We start from the raw sequence: 18044 nt of genomic DNA on the forward strand, positions 1-18044 counted from the left end.
AGGGATAAATGAGGAGTTTGTGACTTGTACACCAACAGTCAGGAGGGCATCTCATGCAGATCTTATCTGTTCCATTTAGGGATCTCACTCTCTCTCTTTCTCTCTCTCTGTCTCTTGTAATTGAGGGTTCTAGTCTGTCTAGTAATGGAAGATGTAACTTGTAGGTAATACAGTAGGTAGTCCCTCTTATGCTATCCTATGCTGTTTTTAGAACATTTTCTCAAACTTAGTATAATATTCTTGAATATCAGTTATGTTTTTCTGAGAAGCTTGTAATAATGAAATAATAATTATAATAATAAAAATGATGATAATTTTTTTACTTGAAGTGAGGAGCTATAGTGAGCCAGGTCTCTGCTTGGTCCTTCTAGAAATGACTTTCTAGCCTCCCAAACAGCTTCTTTCATCAGGTGCCAGCAACACCCCTCGATAGGAACAGAGGTTTGAGAAGATGCATAGACCTGCCCAGTTATGCCCCCAAACCAGGAGTTTTCTGAGCAATGCTAACTTCTGTTCTCAGATCCATGGGTCACATGAAACACTGGGACCCCACCTGTCCCTTGCTTTTACTTATATTTCCTTTCCTCTCTGGTTTCTGCTCTCTTAGATCAGGAGACATCTTTCTTCCCTGTATATGGAAGGACTATTGTAAAGATTCTTGTCTTTATTTTACTGTCTTTAGAATATTGAGAACATAGATATATTACACCTTTCTGTCTAGATAATAATCTAGATATTAATAACAGATGAGTTTTTACTGTTGTTAGTTCCTACTGCTTACTTCCTGAATCAGTGACATAGTTTTCTTCATCATTTCTTCTACCACATTTTATTTATTTTATATTTGTCAGGAGAGAGAGAGAATGGATTCACCAGGGCTTATTGCCACTGCAAACAAAGTCCAGATGTATGCATCACATTGTGCATGTGGCCTTATGTGGGCACTGATGAATTGAATCTGGGCCATGAAGCTTTGCAAGCAAGTGTCTTAATCACTAAACCATCTCTCTAGCCCTCTTCTCTGATTTTTAACTTAAAGATTTAGTTTTTACTCAGGCTATGCACCTCCAAGTTTATAGAAATCATTTTGCGAACCTGAAAATTTACATGAGGCAAAACTGTTGAAAAGGACTAGACAACTTTAATAAAATTTATCAACCATTTGCTGATGGTATGGATGTTTCTTTGGACCATCTTTACTTGAATATAGAGAAGTAAAAAGAAAATACTGGTTCTTCTGAGATGCTTGTAAGTAAGATTTGGAGTATTCCTTTGTAGTCTTTAAGGAAATGTAAGCCGGGCTGGAGAGATGGCTTAGTGGTTAAGCGCTTGCCTGTGAAGCCTAAGGACCCCAGTTCGAGGCTCGGTTCCCCAGGTCCCACGTTAGCCAGATGCACAAGGGGGTGCACGAGTCTGGAGTTCGTTTGCAGAGGCTGGAGGCCCTGGCGCGCCCATTCTCTCTCTCTCCCTCTATCTGTCTTTCTCTCTGTGTCTGTCGCTCTCAAATAAATAAATAAAATTTAAAAAAAAAAAAGAAGAAGAAGAAGAAAAAAAGAAATGTAAGCCACAAGTGGTGATGCAGGTTAACACAGGCAGGATGATCTCTGAGAGTTCAATACCAGCTTACAATAGTGATTTCTAGGCTACATAGCAAGATCCTGTATAAAAAAATATTACTTACAGGAGCATCATAAGCCTTTGGGTCTAAGTATTCTTTTGACTCAGTTCTGAAACCTTGCACAAATATTCTGTCTCCTGCTTAGTTTCAGTGAAGGAAGTCTGACTTCATTGTAATAGCTTTCCTTTGTCCATTGGGGTACATATACTCATAAGTATCAAAATTTCATTTTATGATAAAAGCTCAGTTTCCATATCACAGAATTACCTTGTTTTATTATCACTTATTCCCGAATCTCCACCGTGTATGTTTTACAGAAAATGCTAAATCCCTTATTACTCCACCACCTTCCCATACCTGCTTTTAGGTGAGTTGTATGGTATTAAAAATAAGCCTGTATGTTTCTCTCCTGCCAAGAAACTAAGGATCATTTTTATTAATGCTTCTTTTTGGATGACAGTGTCAGTCATTTTTCTGAAAATTCATTTTGGAAACAAAGTTTGTTCTTTATGAGCCTCGGTAAGAAGCTTGAAAAGTGGCAGGATAAAAGATGGTCAGAGTACAGTTGATGTGCTGCAGCATTTACGCAATGAAATGTAATCTAACTCTCCCTCAAACTGCTCTTTCAGTTTTGCTTTTATGCATAAAAGTATGTATGCTGTATTTCTTTCCTTGCCATATTTTCATTTTCTTTTTCTGTTCATCACCTCTGAAGAATTGTGTGCATTTGATCAGAGCTCCATTATCAGGGCCTCCCTCATACCAAAAAGTCAGCAAATCCCATGCTTTAACTTGGCCTTTATCATTAAGATGGGTATAGAATGATATGCTAAATTGGAGGAATTGTGGACTGTGTTAGCTTAAATTTGGTTATAGAAGCAGAAGGGATAGCTCTAAAATTTGCCTACAGCGTCTTGTAGACAGGCAGACAGGAACTACCCACAAGACTGGTTGTATTCTCAGGTCTCCTTTTTACGATCTACCCTCAAAAACGTCTGTGCTTGTTTGTCAACTTAAGCAGTGTGGGTGGCTATGACCTAGTTAGTATTCATGCCCTACAGTGTAGGTCTGCTTGTGAGATCCTCATGGGAGCTGAGGGCAAGAAAGCCTGCCACTCTAGGGATTACTCTAGGAAAGTGCAGGGCTCTTGGGACATGCCTGGAGTAGAGCCAAGCTGTTCCTCTCCCTCTGCTGGACTACTGGCAAAGGCTCCTTGCAAATGATGGGACTGATGAAGAATACATTCCCAACAAGAAGATTTTGGCTTTTGTTTATTGATTGCTGTTTTTTTATTTATTTGCTTTTTGAGACAGGGTCACATTTATTACACAGGCTGGCAATTACTCCTGGGCTCATGAGAGCTTCCTATTTGGCCTCTTGAGTAGCTGGGGTTATGGGCATGTCATGAACAGGGTCAGGCACTGGCCATTATTTCCAAGTCATTCATCTCTATGTAGTACATGCTATAAAATATTCTGATGACTTCCTTGTGGGTCCTGTGACTTTAACACCACACAAACCTATTAGATCCTTATGTGACTATCTCTCCCACTTGTTACCTATTTCCAACACCCTTAGACAAGGCTCCTCCAGGAAGACATGCCATGTGCCAGGTCTGTTGCTCCTTGTAGCCTTTCTCAGTGCCTGTTACATGAAGAATACAGGGGTAAGAAAGGATGGAGGAAACATGAGTGAAATAATCTTCTCATTAATGGATATCACAGTTCACCCAGACTTGGCACTGGGGATTATGAAACAATGAAACTTGAAAGGTACTTCATGGGCAGTTGGTGATTTAGTGGCAGAGCTAAGACCAGTTTGCTATGCATGGTGACAACCACTTCAGAACCCTCTTATTGACATCTGTGGGTTGCCTGTTCCTTTGGTGGTCACATTCATATTCCAACTTACCTGGTCTGCAGCGATAAAACTTCTCAGGGTTGAAAAGTTCTGAATCAAATATAATACAAGCGTGCAGGAATGAAGATGCAGGTTGAGTATCTCTTATTCAAAGTGCTAGGGACCAGATATGTTGTAGATTTCAGATTTTTGTCAGATGTAGAGATATTTGCCATAGGTTCCCAGTTGATCTTCCATAATACTAAAATCTGAAATCTAAGATACTTCAAAAATCCGAAGCTTTTGGGCTGGAGAGATGGCTTAGCGGTTAAGCGCTTGCCTGTGAAGCCTAAGGACCCCGGTTCGAGGCTTGGTTCCACAGGTCCCACGTTAGCCAGATGCACAAGGGGGCGCACACATCTGGAGTTCGTTTGCAGTGGCTGGAAGCCCTGGCTCGCCCATTCTCTCTCTCTCCCTCTACCTGTCTTTCTCTCGGTCTGTCACTCTCAAATAAATAAATAAAAATTGAACAAAAAATCCAAAGCTTTTAAAAAGACTTCCAGACTAAGGATGCTTTCAACTTTTATTTGGTGTGGCTTTCATGGTAGTCTGTTTTTGTTCATATCCAACCCCAACCCACTACAGGTGTTTAAATTTTTTTTGTTTGTTTATTTTTATTTATTTGAGAGCAACATAGAGAGAAAGAGGCAGAGAGCAAGAAAGAGAATGGGTGTGCCAGGGCTTCCAGCCACTGCAGACAAACTCCAGACACATTTGCCTCCTTATGCATCTGGCTAACATGGGTCTTGGGGAATCGAGCCTCAAACTGGGGTCCTTAGGCTTCACAGGCAAGTGCTTAAGCGCTAAGCCATCTCTCCAGCTCTACCACAAGTTATTAAAAAGAACATATGTTTGTTTTATAGTAAGTGACCTTAAATGATAATTTCTGTACATGTATGTTTATGAGGAAGTCACATGATTAAATTATGATGAAATGGAAATGCAAAGGAAAATGTTTTCATGTTCAAAGCAGCAGAAATCACTCTTAAAGATGTTCCATCTAGGACTAATTTACTCAAAATGTGGTGCCTGTTGTGAAAATTAATGACAGGTGGCCTTTCACAGAGCTTCAGAGCCCGAGTCTAATGTGCTAGTGGCTTTTTTTTATTATCCTAAATCTCCATAACTAAAAGATTTTTTTTACCCTGCCCTTTGTTCACAATATGTGACTGTAATTGAGTTCATATTTTTCACCCAACCTTTCAGCTGTAATTAATATTTTATTATAGCAGATTTTATCACTAACGAGCAGAGCATCAGGCTATTGAATTGTGAGCTCACATGTGTGCACACATTCACTCACACACACAGAGTATTAGTAGTCACTTACTGGTGTTAGAAAAACCCCTAGTAATGAGTTATGGTCCAGAGATCATAAAATATTCCACAGCAATTTATGGTCCACCTTAAGATCCCAGCAAGACAAACAGTAAATAAGATTGCTAGCATAAAATATTCAACCCCTTAGGTCTGTTTATGTTATGCAGTGTGTTACTCAATATCTATTGTTTGTGCAAAACTAATTAGAGTTATCATTCATATGTAATAATCAGGATAATGTTTGCTCAATTGTTCTAAACTCCAGCGCTAATTGCAGTACTCATCCTAGCCATGAAGATGATTTGTTGAGTTCTGACCTGAATTCTTCATCTTATACTCGTGGCATGCTTTTTAAAACTTAGTTAAGTCTTACCAAATTTATTAGAGTATTTAAGGGTTATTACAATAAATTTCAAAAAAAAACCTATTCTAAACAACAGTAGGACTATTAATTGTTTTCAATTGCATGAGAATAAACCATAATTATATATTTATTTTTATGCTTTGCATATAATGGAAGTCTTTATTTTCTCCTTTTTTTCCAAAAAAAAATAGACTTCAGAAAGATAGCAATATTAAACTGTCTTCTTTTTTTTATAAATACAAAATATTTGCTATGTACCCAAAATGGCAAATCATGGGAAAGGTTGCTATTTGGTACTCTCAAGTGAACAGTATTCTTATAACCTTGAAATAATCAGAAGCAACCACTTTAAAGGATTAACAAGTATCAAAATGAAAGGATCATGATATTGCTCCTTGTTTCCTCTCCTATTTGTTCCTCTGTCTGTTAACTAGTTAGGTAACCCCCTAATATTTCATGCTGATAAGAAATAGAATAAATGAATGAGGAAAATAGACTTCACAGTGAAATGTTTAATCTTGAAATGAATTAGAGAAAAAAAATTAAGTCAATTTCAAATCTAATGCAGGCTTCCTCTGAAAGGCCTCAAAGTTAAGAAGCTAAAAACATTCCATCACATTTGAATTTTCAAGTTTAAGAAAGTACATGAAAGATGTTCATATGTTCTTTTCGAGGCTATACTTCATGAGCTATTCTATATAAATGCAGATTTCTCATTCTCCCTGTAAAGGCCTCAGAGTTTTCTTGTAGAAAAGCCTAACGTAAATTAAATTTTAAATTAAATTTCATTCCATTGGAAAGTCCTGAGACAGTGATGTCATATCTTTAGCACATTCACCTTCACTACGGGCTATGCTTTTGTTACTACAAACACTGTAGGACAATTCTACTTTAAATTCCAGGATAGTAGTAGACCCAAGAGCTAGGAATTGTACGACTTTAATAAACAAAAGGAAACTGCGTAAAACATTAAAAGGATAATACAATTTTAATTCTACTCACTAAGCTGAGAAACTTCTGATCAGCTTTTTATTCTTCAGAATCTACTTTTTTAATCTTTTGAGAAGAGCTGTTCAAACAGCTTTTTCAAAGCTAGGTTTGGGATGATGATTGTGGATGGAAAGATTTGAAGAAATTCATTAGTGAAGTGATGTTATTTGTACTGATGGAAAATATGCCAGCTTCACAGTTCAGTCAAGGTACAGTTGACCTGGCTGCTAATAACATGTTAATTTCCATCAGGGAGGCTGCAATGTGTGGCAGTTGGGCAGCAGAGAGGATTTAACTATTTTTCATTAACTCTTAGACTTTGATAAAGGGGAAGAGAAAAGAGCTGCTTGACCTTTGAGTGCTTAAATTATTAAAGAGCAAATAGATTTGAGGCCTGGATGCTTGCAAATCTAATTTGTCCTGTGGAGCAAGGATGAAAAGGCATTTGGGGTTTGAAATTGCTCCAGTCAACTTGGTTCTTTCTTTAATACATCTGAAGATGAGTAGATGGTAGCCATTTAAAAAGTAATGTATCTGGAGTAGAGTATATTATATGACTAATACCAGCTAGCTAAAATGAAGGCCCATTAAATGATCATTTAATTGTGCGATTTTCATCTAGCCCTCATTAAGTTGTTTCTTGGAACAAATTAATTTTTCATCCATATTCATGTAGATTATATTTAAATCAAAAACAAATTCAGTATCATTAGAGAATATCTTATTTGAGAACAATAATAAATTATTTAGGTTAAAGTAGGGCAGTGTCTGACACATAGTAGGCACACAAAAGTGTTGTTGGGCAATAAACAACTGTTGTACTCATAAGTCACACAAGGAGAAAAGAGGAATCGGAAGTGAGGGGTGGGGTGAGATGATAGTACAGGAAACATGCTGATTCAGAGTCTGGAGTATTTCATTGTGGCATATCCAAGATAAATTTAAATTTTAGCCAGCATCATCTTATCACTTTTTTCTTCTGGTAATTCTCCCCTTCAACTCTTGTGTATTGAGGAAATGAATACAAAATAAGATTAGTATCCTATTTTAGTAAGGTAAATCACATATGTATCAGTGAGCCTCATCCAAACTAGCAAATATAATGAATAATATACCCACGAGTAAAATGGAAGTGACGTCTGGGTTATATTATACTTTCAAAAATACACACTTCATGGCCCATTCCAGTTTAAGTGTCCTGAGACACAACAATGACTAAGTAGTAGTATTCTTCCAAGAACTTGAAAACAATGGCAAAAATATACCAGTGATTCTAAGAACTCACTGAAGGCACATTTTTGACAGTTTGGAGCAAAGCAAGAGTATATTAAAGTGACATGTAGATGAAAAGCCTTTGGGAAGAAGCCATGGAGGCTCTGTTTGTCTTATGAGAGGTGTGACCAAGTGCCCAGTGTGTTTCCATTCAAATGGCAAACTTGAGCCCAGGCCCAGGAAAAAGAATGAAGAAGAGGGCCAGAGAGATGGCTTAGCGGTTAAACGCTTGCCTGTGAATCCTAACGACCCCGGTTCGAAGCTCCACTCTCCAGGGCCCACAGTAGCCAGATGCACAAGGGGGCGCTCGCGTCTGGAGTTCGTTTGCAGTGGCTGGAAGCCCTGGCATACCCATTCTCCCCCCCCCCCCGCCTCTTTCTATTTGTCTCTGTCCATTGCTTTCAAATAAATAAATAAATAAATAAATAAAACAACAAAAAGAATGAAACCAGTGTTTAAAAAAAAAAAAGAATGAAGAAGTTTGTATCAGAAGAATTCAGGGTATGGGGACTTGGAAAGTCTGGAAGTAGTTGTACTGGTTTTCCATGAGTATATCTGGAAGTTCCTTGCAAGGGAGAGAGATGAGAAGACACCAGCCTGACACTGAGGTCTCTTTGGAGTCCAAAAGAGTATCTCCCTGTGAGTCAGTTTTGGTGTGTCTCCAGATAGAAGAAGAGATTGAAGTCAGAGATTGTTCCCTTGATGTGACTGAAAAGAAAGGAAGTTCATAAAATCCTCAAACTGAATGTATCACAGGAAGTAGAGAATAGCTTGTATGTTGGCTGTGTCTGCAGGAGTAAGGGGAAATCCAGCCAGGGGCATGTGGTTCACATCACCGCCTCATCTAGAACTCATGGACAGTGAAAGCAAGCATCACTAGCAGCAGCCTCACCCTTCTGCCATTCCAGTGGAGTGGAATTCTATTTTTAAGCCTGTTTACATATTTGTAAGCTGGGGAAACTGAAACTTGCAGATACTAAGTCACGGTCCAAGTAGACACCTGTTTCCTTCACATGGATTATTATTTTTCTGCTTTGTGTTATATATGGTTGTCCTAAACATTGATTTTAACATTTTATTTATATATTTATTTATTTGAGAAGAGAGAGTGAAAGAGAATGGGCATGCCAAGGCCTCCAGACCCGGCAAATGAACTCCAGACGCATGTGCTACCTTGTGTATCTGGTTTATGTGGGTCCTAGGGAATTGGACCTGGGTTCTTAGGCTTTGCAGGCAAGCACCTTAATGGTTAAGACATCTCTCCAAGCTTAGATGTTGTTTGTAAAATTGAAATCTTGGAAATCATGTCATACAGCAAATTAAATGGAAATCTCATTCCTCAAAGTAGGATGGTTTTAGAATTCACTTTGTTGAATGCAAATCCCTTTGCAAAAATCAAGTTGTCACGGTTTGTCCATACATTGAATACTATGTTGAAGTATGTAAAGGGCATATTATCTACCTATTCCTCTCTCCTCTCATCTCACAGGAAAACATAAGATCTCTCCAAAACTAACTTAAGCCCAAGTTGTTAATAGAAGCCTAAACCTGTGTATGAACTCCATCCCAAGAAAAGCATTCTCAAGATAAGGAATGCCCTTCCTCAGTAGCGTTTGCTTGACGGCTACTTTGAATTCAATTTCTTCTACAGCTATAATTTGCTGCAGACAATGTGTCACTTTAGGCTTTCACTTTGATCTTGACCCTTCACTCTTGCTACTATAGGGTTTAATGGAAAGTTCAGTCCTACATGCAATCCCCTTATCTGTGGTGAATACATCCCAAATAGAATATAGAACCTGTATGGATGACTTTTTGTTGTACACACAAGTCTGTGATTAATTTATAAATTAAACTAATCAGAAGAATAATTATAATTATATAATCTATGAAAACATTATGTGAATGTGCTCTCTCTCACACACACACAAACACTTTTCAAGGATTAAGGCCAACTAGTGGTGTTTTAACATTGTACTTGACTGAATTTAAAAATAAATACAGAAATCAAGTGTGGGTAATAGATTGACTTACTATATTTGCTACATATCATACTACTATAAGATTTAGTAGCTGTAGACAATTTTATTTCACCATGATGATGAAGGCCTACACAGGGTAAGCTGAAAAGCTCTTGCTGGAGTCTTCTGAAGGCTCAGCTGTGTGACCTTTTGAGGCGGCTCACACAGGGCCCTAGTGATGGTGCCTTCAGACTGGAGCTTTTTGGACTGTTGAGCAGAATACCCACATGTGTCTTCTTAAGTGTGACAGGTTCAAGTACTTTCACCTTCTTACTTGGTGGCTGGCTTCTCCAAGAGCAGACTCCCCAAGGGAACCGGATGGTGGACGTGTGTTCAGCATCCCTTCTGCTGGCAGCATGTGTCATTGAGCCGGGCTAGCCCAACTCTCAAAGTTGTTTCCAATATGTTTTTAATTTTCTTCATATGTGTTTACATGTATGAAGCCAAGGAGAAGGGGGAGAGAACCATAGGTGGGCTCCTTATATACCCATGTCTTTGCGCTATCATAAATTTTTGTACATACTTCCTTTCATGCTACTTCTGTCATGCAGGGAGCAATCTGCCATATTTAGGGAAGCATCTTCATGACTAGACCCAATGGAAGGTCTCTGAAGAAAGGAAGTTGGCTCCCTTTCCTTTCCTTCCTTTCTATTTTGTATCACTTGTGAAAAAAAAATACACTTATCATCACCCTGTAAATGGCTAGCATATCAGTCTCCTGAGCAATCACTCTGATGCTCTAAGAGAATCAGTTTGTACTTAGACGGCAGCACAGGCTGAATAGCAGCATGCCTTCTGTGAGTGTAATAGAGTGTGCTGAGTGGTTGTGTTCCTAGAGATAGACAGATTGGCTGACTATGGATTCAAGGTTGACACAGACAAGACCAGCAGAGGCCACGTCAGGAAGTTAAAGTGGCAGGCAGCCTTTCCCGTGCTTTTCTCTTGGCATTGCTGAGTAGCTATACTGAGCAATTCCTGTGTTACATCATTGTTCTGGGGAACTGCCATGTTTTCTGATACTGTAAGAAAAACATACATCACATTTCATCTAAGTCTTTTCATCCAATCTATGTCCAGTTCCCGAAAGCTCTGTCAAGATTTAGTTTTTCTTTAACAAAACTTAACATAATGTTCATCATTCTAGAATATGCATATATTTTAAAGTTTTTCAAGTCCTTCAATTCAAGATTTCTGTCATTCTCCTAACTTTGTACAAAATTTGAAGTCAGCATAAGGGAGTGGGAAGGTAGGTACAAGAGACCTGCTGCTTGGTGAGGACATTGTCCTTGAGGACATCTTCAAAGGTGTTCATTCACCTCTTGTCTTTAAATGTGATTCAAATGGCCTTGGCTTTGTTCTTGACTTACTCTTGGTAATTGCTTTAACTCCCAAAGCCTTAACTTACAAAATTATAATTCTTTTATTTTTCCTTAAGACATTTCTTTCTACTGACTGAACATGGTCAATGGCAAGGAAGCATAGGAGAGGAAGGTATATCTTAGTGAATATGACTCACTACTCATCATGTTTTCTGAGTTTTAAATACTACACATGCAGTCATGCAGATGTAACTTAAGAAAATAATTCATTATCTTTGTTATAAGCCTGTAGTTAATATGATTTCATTTATTAGGTAAGCTGACTAAATGCAGCTTGAGTTACATGTGAGAAAAAACATCTTAGCGACTTCTGTTAAAAATAGTGGAAATTAGAAAAAAAATAAAAATTATCATCCCAAATTTTTATTTTATTTATTTGAGAGAGAGAGAGAGAAGCAGACAGACACCAGGAGAAAATGTGTGCACTAGGGCCTCCAGCCTCTGCAAACGAAAGATGCATGTGCCACCTTGTGCATTTGGCTTAAGAGTCCTGGGGAATTGAACCCAGGTCCTTTGGCTTTGTAGGCAAATGCCTTAACCACTAAGCCATCTGCCCAGCACCATCCAAAGTTACTGTAACTGTGATGAGTTTCATTCTCTTAACAACTTGTATTACACTAAATGAGAGACTGCTGGGAAGGAGGGCTGAGGGCTGAGTGAAGTCTGATGTGCTATGCGACAAATGTGCTGTAGTTCCTTGAACAGGAAGACTGTCATGAATATCATTGATAATCATCTTTTTGTTCCTAGTGTGTATCAAATAGTTGTTGAGGAAGAGCGTCCTCGGAGAACAAAGAAGACAACAGAAATCTTAAAGTGCTACCCAGTTCCAATTCACTTCCAGAATGCTTCCATCCTGAATTCCCATTATTATTTTGCTGCTGAATTTCCCGCAGATAGCCTCCAAGCTGCTCAGCCTTTTACTATTGGTGATAATAAAACATATAATGGATACTGGAACACTCCTCTTCTCCCTCATAAAAGCTACAGAATTTATTTCCAAGCTGCTAGTCGAGCCAATGGGGTAAGTTTTGTAGATAACCATGTATTTAGGCCATGTGCTGGTTTTTATAAAAGAATAGATTAAGTATTATTAGAAGAAAAATGAAGTCATGCTTTTGTGTGTTTTCACATATAAACATATTTTTCATGTTTTTAGATATTGTTTTCATCTAGAGAAATTTATTTAAGAAATGAGGATACACATATTTTTGTTCTTAGGAAAAACATATGTCAGCATGATAGGTTTTATTTTCTGATTTTTCTCATTACCAAAAGTTGGTTGGTCATTCAGTAAAACAGTAGAGTCACAGCATATACATTCAGCTCATTTAAAGTTTTGTGAGATCCACAGCATCTGTCTCAGCAGATATCCTATCCCATTTCTTTAGATGCAACGACTTTATGCTTCCTATGGCTATGTCTCAATTAGATATTGTAAATAAATAGCTTTAGAAAGAGGAGATGGAAAAAAATACAAAGCTACTGTTGAGACACTGGTGAAAAATTTCCCCTTTTTCTATTCAAACCAACCCAGAACTCTGATGAGAGGTTTATCTCCTTACCAGAAGGAAACTTCTGCCTTGGTTTCCACCTTCACTGCTTAAGGCTCAGTATCTTGTCTATCTACCTGGTCTGTGTCAGTGCAAGGCAGAGAAACCTTAGATGCAGAATTTGGCTCACATCCTGTTTCCACATGTGAAGGACAGACCAGGAGCAGGAGTCAGGGACTACCCAGGCATGAACATTCCTGCTAGTCCTTTACTCTGCATCTGGCCTAGAAATCCCACACCTTCACCCTAGCAGCTGAAAGTATATATGAGCAAACTTCACTAACTGCTGTGTGGTGACAGCCATGTTTGGACTGGCAGAACCTTTCTTGTCAGTGTTATTTGACTAGAACTATATTTCTATCATTTAAAAAAACAAATAAGAAAATTTTCTTTCTTTATTTGATACAGGAAACCAAAATTGACTGTGTCCGAGTGGCCACAAAAGGTAAGTTGAAACTGCAGAGAGCCTCCTGGTTTATAGTTCTGAAATTTATTTTCCATTGTGTTTCAAAATGTCTGGAAATAAGCATGTGTAAATTATATGATGATAGATAATTAGATGAGTGGATGGGCAGAGGGATGGACATGCATCTATGTAAACATTAGAATCTTATCGTAGTTAACTTGAACTCTTTTCATGTAGATCATTTTTAAAATAAGATGCTGTCATATGCTGTGTTCTAAGAAATGTTTAATCTTTTTAAAAATTATTTAAGTAATAATCATTTTTATTTTATGTCAGTAAGTTTTTAACCATAGCATACCATACCTGGTAGAACTGTATTTGTTGAATACATAAAGGAATAAATTGTTATCTCCTATTGTTTTGAAGTAGATTTATCACTATGCTTCCCAATCTGGAGTCAAAACCCTAGGGGTTCAAGTGGTCCTCCCAGCTCAGCCCCCCAGGTTGCTGAGACTACCCATGTATATCACTGTTCCTGCCACACCTGCTATTGTTCAGCATTGAGGTAGTCATAGTGGCACTATAAAGTCAGGTCACTATTTTTTTTTTAATGATTATGCTCATCTCTAAACCTATTAGGCAGGTAATGTTACTGTGGAACTTGTTCTTCCTAGGCCTCATTAAAATTCTGACTGAGTAGATAAGGAATCTATACCTTGCCTCCTGAAGAAGGGCAGATGTGTGAATGCACATGCACAGTGATGTCTCCTGGAGCCTAAAGTCCAATGTTAATCAACACATACAGAAAAGAATGAGAAAATACTTTGAGGCATTCAAACACTGTATTTTTTTAAAAAAATTATTTATTTATTTATTTATTTATTTGACAGAGAGAGAGAGGCATGCCAAGGTCTCCAGCCACTGCAAACAAACTCCAGACACATGCGCCCCCTTGTGCATCTGGCTAACGTGGGTCCTGGAGAATCCAGCCTGGGTCCTTTGGCTTTGCAGGCAAACAAATGCCTTAACCTCTAAGCCATCCCTCTAGCCTTCAAATGCTATATTGAAAGGAGGCTTTATAAGTTAATATTTGTAGTTAAACATGCTCTTTCAACTATCAGAGTAACCAGGAACCTGCTGAAGAAGTTTTATGTGACTATTCAGAAATGAAGAGAGGGTGTCATTTGGGTCTGTGGTGTGAGATTTTACCAGGTCGTAGTGGATAAGTGCTGCCATTGTTTAGCTTTCATGAGACACTTTGGATATGCCAAGGGTGTATATGAATATTTCAAAATACTTATTGCATTGTTACTTCATGAACTCTGACATTTGAAATTTAGTGTTTGGTAAGCTTTGTGTGAGAGAATTACTTCATTAGTATTTCATTTGTCCTCAGGAACTCACAGTTCCTCAGAAACTAGATAGATTTTTTTTTTTTTCAGGAAAGGGGAACAAAACTTTACAAAACACATTTATAATTTCATAACATATGAAGGAAAAGTTAACAGAAGAGACAAAGCTGATTCTAAAATTAAAGTTGGAGGTTAAAACCCACATCTCAACAACTGATAGAAAAATAATGCAAAAATTATTAGCACATTTATAGACCCTAAATAAGACTTTCAAACCATTGTGACGTAAGTGATGTGTATAAAATATTATATTCAAATACTGAAGAATAAATATACTTTTCAAGTATCCATATGTTCATCAAAACACCATATGGTGAAGTAAGTATAATCTTCAATAATAAATAAAAATGAAATTATTCAGGTCATATTCTTTCACAGTGGAATTTAACTATAAATCACTTACAATAAAGTATCTGAAAACCCCAGTAATCTGTAAATTAAACATTTCTAAATAACATATAGACTTTATAAGTTAAAAGAAACAAATTAAGGAATATTTTAAACAAATAAAAGAAAGTATACATTACACAGAATTCATAGAGAACATGTTGATGCTTATAGGGGAATATATGACTTTAAATGCTTATGTTGTGTTGTATTTGTTTGTTAACATTTTCATACATATTTATTGTATTTTGATCACATGTATACCATATTACACTCCTGTATCCTTCTCATTATCACTGTACTCCTCATCACTTACCAGTGGTTTCACCATGGAAGAGAATGATTCCCCCTCCCCAACAACCATTAGCTGACTCTAGCTCCTGAGGTAGGGGAGCAACCTTCTCAGCCCCTCTCCTATTCATTAACAGAATGTTGACTTGCCCCATCATGTGCAGATTTTTGCAGGTAAATAGTGAGTATATAAATCTATAAAATTCTTGATACTTTATATCAAGCTGTATCTGATTAAGTGCTTCTACTTATCAGAATAAATAAGGTTTGTAAACTTCCATATGATATCAGTTGTTAATTAGTATGGTATTACAAAAACTTTAAACTAGTCATTTACCCAGTCTCTTACATGGCCCCTTAAGAGGAAGACTGAAATATTACACTATTACATTTAATTTACCAGCATGGTAAGAAAGAATATATATACCTCTAGACCTGATTTGTAATGCCCTACATTTAACATTATAGCTTAAAGTTTTGAAATCCTTTTTATACATGTTTTTTTTTTAATCACTTTCTTTAGCACTCCTATGAAAAAGGTGACCACTACTATTCCTTTTATCTTTAAGATGAAGTAAATGGGTAGGTTTGGATATAAAGTGACTAGGGTTACTCATCAAATAGCATGTGTGTCAAGGGTTGATCTCCAGCATTTGGACTCCTGCCCAGAATTTTTTCCACTAAAGCTCCTAATTTTTCACCTAACAGAGACTCTGTAGAGTCTAAGCATCTGATCTTCCCTTTATTAGAATTAAGTTACCGTCCAACTTACTGTGAAAGAAGGAAATCTGTCACCATGCTCATTTACACTGTAAAATGATTGTATAAATAGCATACTAGTAAATATGGAAACCTGACAACTTTGCTGCTTTCACAATAGATTGAATTAAATGGTGATTTGGATCATTTTTCTCACATCAGCTTGATTTCATCAATATTGTCATTTGTTTTTCAATTCACCAAAGGATTATTAGACAATCAGATGACCTGATTGACTAAATATTCCCCACTCCTATTTTCTGAGTCATTTATAAACATTTGCACAGCAACAAACTCTATCCACCAAAGGAAACACATTTTAATATTCGCTGCCTAACATTGTCATTTCAATCTCATAAAACCTTTGTACAGTGCAAAACCTTGGGAAAGAATCTCTCTCTAGGCAAATAGCCATTTGGTTCTACATGGAAAGATTCTGCAACTCCCCCTTAGAGCACAATGTAATATTTTACCACTTTTTAAAAATTTTTGTTTTTATTTTTATTTATTTGAGAGTGACAGACAGAGAAGGAAGGGAGGTAGGGAGAGAAGGAGGGAAGGAGGGAAGGAAGGCAGGAAGGAGAGAGAGAGATTGAGAGAGAGAGAGAATGGGCACACCAGGGCCTCCAGCCACTGCAAATGAACTCCAGGCACGTGTGCTCCCTTGTACATCTGGCTAACGTGGGTCCTGGGGAATCGAGCCTCAAACTGGGGTCCTTAGGCTTCACAGGCAAGCACTTAACCACTATGCCATCTCTCCAGCCCTATTTTACCACTTTTATAATGACAACTATTTCATTTCTTTGTGGGCAAAATATTTATTTATTTATTTTGTGCAGCACAAGTGGTCATTCCATCTAGAGTGTTTAGTCAAAACAGAGAAATGGGTAGATTTAATAACTGTGTTAGTGTCGTGTATTGAAGCATCCCGAGTGTATCTTGCCACATACTGCTGATCATGGTCAGCTTGAGCTTTGTGATGCTCAGCTGCTTTCCTAAGCAGCCTTGTAAGCATAGAGATCTTAGTGTTTATCTGAAACCACTGCTGACAAGTGTTTCTCTATAGAAGGAATGGAAGTCAGTTTGTTGTCACAAGAGGTAGTTTGTCATTTTAAGTAAAGTATGCCTCTTAAAACTATATTTCATATTGCTTATACATTTAATGTCATACTTATTTTAAATAAATTTCAAAGCTATATTTTGACAACTACTGTCTCAACTCTAAACCTCATAAAAATTAGATGTAAGGAAAACAAAATCTAAGTGAGTTTTACAGATCTTTACATGTGGTGGGTCACCTGCATATTTAAGTAAACTCCTTAATTTTTGACTTTAAAGAGTAATAGTCCCCTAGATTTGTATGGTCATGTTTAATTGTTAGTTATAGACAAATATCACAGAATGTTTTCTTTTGAATAAAAAGGTTCTTTATAATAAAGCATGTATGATTTTAATTGTAACCTTTCCAATTCAACCATGTAACATAGAGTAGTACAAGAGCATTTGGTCCAGCTTTGTCTAAGTAATTAATATATGTGTTTTTTTAAACTTTTATATTTTTCTTGACTCCCTTATATTAACTGTTAGGAAAATAACCCTTTAAATATAAGTTTTGGAAGGCTCTCTAGATGACCTTTTCTAAACTGACAAGGTATATTTAAAAATCAGCTTCTTATTAGCAAATTAACACATATTAAATGAGGCATAGACATTCTAATTGGTAAAACATTCACTTTGAACTGTATGTATTAATCTAAACGATAATATTTTCCAAAAATGGATGTCTTGTATGGCTCTGCCTGACAATATAACAACTGGGACTTTTCTGGTTTTCTTTATTTTAAAAATTATTTGAAGCCAACTATATATTGGGCTAGAATGATCTATAAATTTCAAAATACAGGAACATAGATATGGATTTTGAACTCATAAAAGTTTGGGGATTTTGGTTTAGGTGTCTGTGGAGGGTCATATATGTTAATTTCTTCCACTATTTCCTATACTTTGGCTAGCAGCAGGAAGTCAAAACAAAATCTACACTGTAAACACATGCTAAATGTATTCTTTCCAAAGTGTCACAAGAAGTCAGACTATAATTCTTAAGCATGAAGCAAACAAATTATAATTTCCATGTTAAAATTTTAAGGTAAATGTTTTATGAAAAACAATACTTCCTTATTTGTACATTTGGTATTTATTTGACTTAAAATTATACAGAATGTGACTCTGCTTTGGCAGAAGACCTTGAGGAAACTTCGAAGGATTTCTATTGTTCTGAGACTATTTCTAACTATTCAGAAATTTGAATGTTTCTTTTTTTAATCACTAGACTCTTGGAGAAGTTTCTGCACATTATTTTCCTTTCCACTCTTT

General features: G+C 37.0%; 1 protein-coding gene across 14 annotated transcripts in view; it reads left to right on the plus strand.

The window, feature by feature from the left end:
- The window catches only part of Ptprm (protein tyrosine phosphatase receptor type M), an 849143-nt gene that overhangs the window by 513238 nt on the left and 317861 nt on the right, over window positions 1–18044 (plus strand). For all 14 annotated transcript variants that reach the window (XM_045144750.1, XM_045144751.1, XM_045144752.1 and 11 more), the window contains 2 exons: window positions 11614–11887; window positions 12825–12861. In XM_045144750.1, the coding sequence (XP_045000685.1) occupies window positions 11614–11887; window positions 12825–12861 (311 nt within the window). The remainder of the gene's footprint in view (window positions 1–11613; window positions 11888–12824; window positions 12862–18044) is intronic.

This window comes from Jaculus jaculus, chromosome 2 (assembly GCF_020740685.1).
Source record: "Jaculus jaculus isolate mJacJac1 chromosome 2, mJacJac1.mat.Y.cur, whole genome shotgun sequence".
In the NCBI taxonomy this organism is placed as follows: domain Eukaryota; kingdom Metazoa; phylum Chordata; class Mammalia; order Rodentia; family Dipodidae; genus Jaculus; species Jaculus jaculus.